General features: G+C 29.3%; 1 protein-coding gene across 4 annotated transcripts in view; it reads right to left on the reverse strand.

Annotated features, from left to right (window-relative positions):
* The window catches only part of LOC107613777, a 4,226-nt gene continuing 1,721 nt past the window's right edge, over nucleotides 814-3,318 (reverse strand). For 2 of the 4 annotated variants that reach the window (XM_016315929.2, XM_016315927.2), the window contains exons 4-5: nucleotides 2,133-2,252; nucleotides 814-1,314 (exon numbers count right to left, since the gene is read on the reverse strand). In XM_016315929.2, coding sequence (XP_016171415.1) covers nucleotides 1,205-1,314; nucleotides 2,133-2,252 — 230 coding nt within the window. In that variant the 3' untranslated portion in view covers nucleotides 814-1,204. The remainder of the gene's footprint in view (nucleotides 1,315-2,132; nucleotides 2,253-3,318) is intronic. The other 2 variants (XM_016315930.2, XM_016315928.2) reach the window with 1 other exon arrangement.

Below are 3,318 nucleotides of genomic sequence, written 5' to 3' on the forward strand. Positions count from 1 at the left end.
TAGCACTACCTATATCCCCTATGAAAGTCTACAATTAACAATTAGCAAATACATACATTTGGAGATATAAATATGGTAAATTTGATAGTGTCTTTATTATAGTGCTTAAATTGTCTAATTTCTTTTTTAAAGTAAAAAATAAAATATTTAAAATAAAAAATAAATGATGTAAAATTTATTAAATACTTTTTATTTATATTTTTTAATAACTTAGTACAAAATAATAGGCAACATAACATTTCTCTCTAAATATTTGAAGGTTTGACCAAATAAAATAAAGGAAAGGGAAGGAATCTGCCACCTCATGACCCCACACACCACATGCACACATTTCAACATCATCGCCAACTAACCCCTCACTTCAACACCCAAACTTTCATTACTTACCCCCATTTATTTACTTGGATTCATTCATTTATGTTATGAAAAATGATATATTAAAAATAATTAACAAAACAAAAAACATGAAAAAGATATCAAATTGTTTTCTTTCCTTATCTTATTCTATTCTATGCTACGCTAGTCAAAGAAAGAGAAATAATGATGATAAAAGCACAACAAAATAATTTGTCCGATTAGGTTGACGTGTTTTCCATATTCCAGATTCTGGAATCTAAAAACCCCCAAACTCCCAACTTGATTCCTGACGCCAGAGTGTATAATTAAGAAGAACCTTGGTTAACTATGAATGAATAATAATCCAAAAATAATAATATGCTACCAACACATATACTTGCATCATATAATATACGTATATGATGGCCTGCGGAAAAGGAAAGCAAATTAATTAAATAACAAGATGAAGGAAACTCCTGCCACAACTTGAGCTGAATTATTATTTATTTATTTATTTATTTTCTACAAAGGATTTTAAAAAAAAGACATCCTCCGCTGAGAGTCAACACCGCAGCTTAATTGCTTAGCCAAACAAGTAAAATACCCTTTATTATTTTACACATTTTTTGTATTCTTGTGTGTCACGGCTCTTGAGTACCTTATACCCTACCTAAAACAAAATATATTATTATAAAAATCCGTATGTATTATTGATCATTCCTAGTCCCACAATGCATCTGAGAAAAGATTCCCTCCTCAAGGACAGTTCCTTTTCCTTGCATAATTTTATGATTAAGATTATTTATTATTGTTATCATTATTTTCCTATGTGCTAAAGAAGTGCATGTGAATGTGCCTCTGTGAAGTGTTAATACGTCCACTCTTGAGGCAGAATCATATCATTCTGGATCGGTGCTTTCCGTGATTGCCGCTTCTCAAGTGAATACATGCCATCCCTATTAGTATTCACTAGAACATCTGCAAAATCATACAAATAATATTATATTTAATTCCATTACAGTATTATATTATGAAAAATCTAAAAAATCAGTAGAATTTATGATTTTTGTTTATTATTTTTTGTCTTTAGTTGAATAATTTTTTTTGTTGTCTACAGTATTTTTTAAATCGACAGATCAAAGATTAATCTGTTGTGGATTTGAATTGGACGAATGAGTTGACTACTCGATCAACCCAAATTTATTCTTTAATCTAATAATTTAATAATATATTTTTAACCTATATTTTTAAGGAAAAGTATAGGTAACAAACAAGATTTTTGAACAATGTGTAAACAATGTGAATTAATAGGGTTAAAAGAGTAAATTTAATTAGTAGCATTAAATTAGAGTATAGTGTATTTTCATTTGATTGGTGGTTGTTCATGTTGTTCAAAATTTTCATTGTTCCCCTAGCACTCCCCTATTTTTAATATTAATAATTAATTACTAACAAAAAATAATAAATTTTATTACTCTTTTAACATTCTTCTTGTGCTGTTATTAGTCAAATGAAATGATTTCTCCAGCACCCAAAAACAAAGGGGCAATAAATGGGGACATGAAATATTGCTATCTGCCATTAATTAAGCATACCATGGATATAGGAACACCCTATATTAAAGGATACGGCTGTATTTGTCTTTTTATAGTGATTACCAATAACTTGCATGCAAATCAAAGTACACAGTTGAGCTGATATAAATATTATAACTTAGTATTAATTATTAGACAGTTGGAAATTAATTAATTAAGCATATAGAAGAAAATGGTAGCTTGATAATTAGGGTAGGATACCATGGAGAGGAGGAAACGCAGCAGCTTTGGGTCCAGCTGTGGCAGCCATTTGGTCAAAGTGTTGTTGCAAAGCTTGTACCACTCTCGCAGGTATCAGAACTGTGGAGCAACCTTTACCTGCTAACACAAAACTTAATTCAATTTTCATGTAATTAAGATTTGCAACTAACATGATATACTTAAGACACAGAATAATAAAATTTTTAATTATATTATAGAGTAAATGTCCTTTCCGATCTCTAACTATTTATCCGATAAACTTTTCACCCCTAAGAAATCTAAACACCCAAATCGATCCCTATCTACTTTAATATATGTATGTTCCAGTCCCTATTTACTTTGAGTAAATATCCTTTTCGGTTCCTAGCCAAGGACTGGAACGTACATATATCAAACTAGATAGGGACCGATTTGGGTATTTAGATTTCTTAAGGGGTGGGAAGTCCATCGAACAAATAATTAGAGACCGAAAAGGGCATTTACTCTTTTATATATATACTTAAAATTAATTATTAAATCAATTATTTGTTGTGATAAGAGGAATCTAGATTTTTTTTTTTGGGCAAAAACATTTTTTTTTCTTATTATTCATTAATGTGTGTTTATTTAGATTAGCTGTGAGTTACTGTTGTACTTGTTTGTTTCTATGATTATGGCTCAACAAATTAAATGACGTAAAGTAATGAGTTTTGCTATTAGTAGAGCATCTACTTTTGCCGAAAGGAAATCAGGGAAGAATCAAGCATGTTAGTTCAAACTCCATTAAAAGAATATTTGGTCACTATTATCATGCAAAGTGGCAATTTCCCACACTATATTATAGATCTTCCCCTCTCTCATAGGTTTTTGGGGGATGAAACTAGGATGAAATCTTTTGAAGATAAAAGCCACTTTAGTTCCTAGATTACACAATTTATTGGAATATTTTTAAAAAAAGAGGAATGGTTCTTGTTCATATTCCATTTCACTAACCAACTTGTTCAACAACAAGGAAACCGACACAACACTGTGGGAAAGGACACAGAATCCCAAAGTGAATGAACCAGATCTATCTTCACCAAATTTATAAAATAAAATAATCATAAAAAAAATTTTAATAAAAAAATAAAAATACATATATTATTTAATTCATATATTTTATATTTTGTATTTTAATATATATTTAATTCATTTAATAACTGATATT

Source organism: Arachis ipaensis, chromosome B08 (genome assembly GCF_000816755.2).
Source record: "Arachis ipaensis cultivar K30076 chromosome B08, Araip1.1, whole genome shotgun sequence".
NCBI classification, from domain to species: Eukaryota; Viridiplantae; Streptophyta; class Magnoliopsida; order Fabales; family Fabaceae; genus Arachis; species Arachis ipaensis.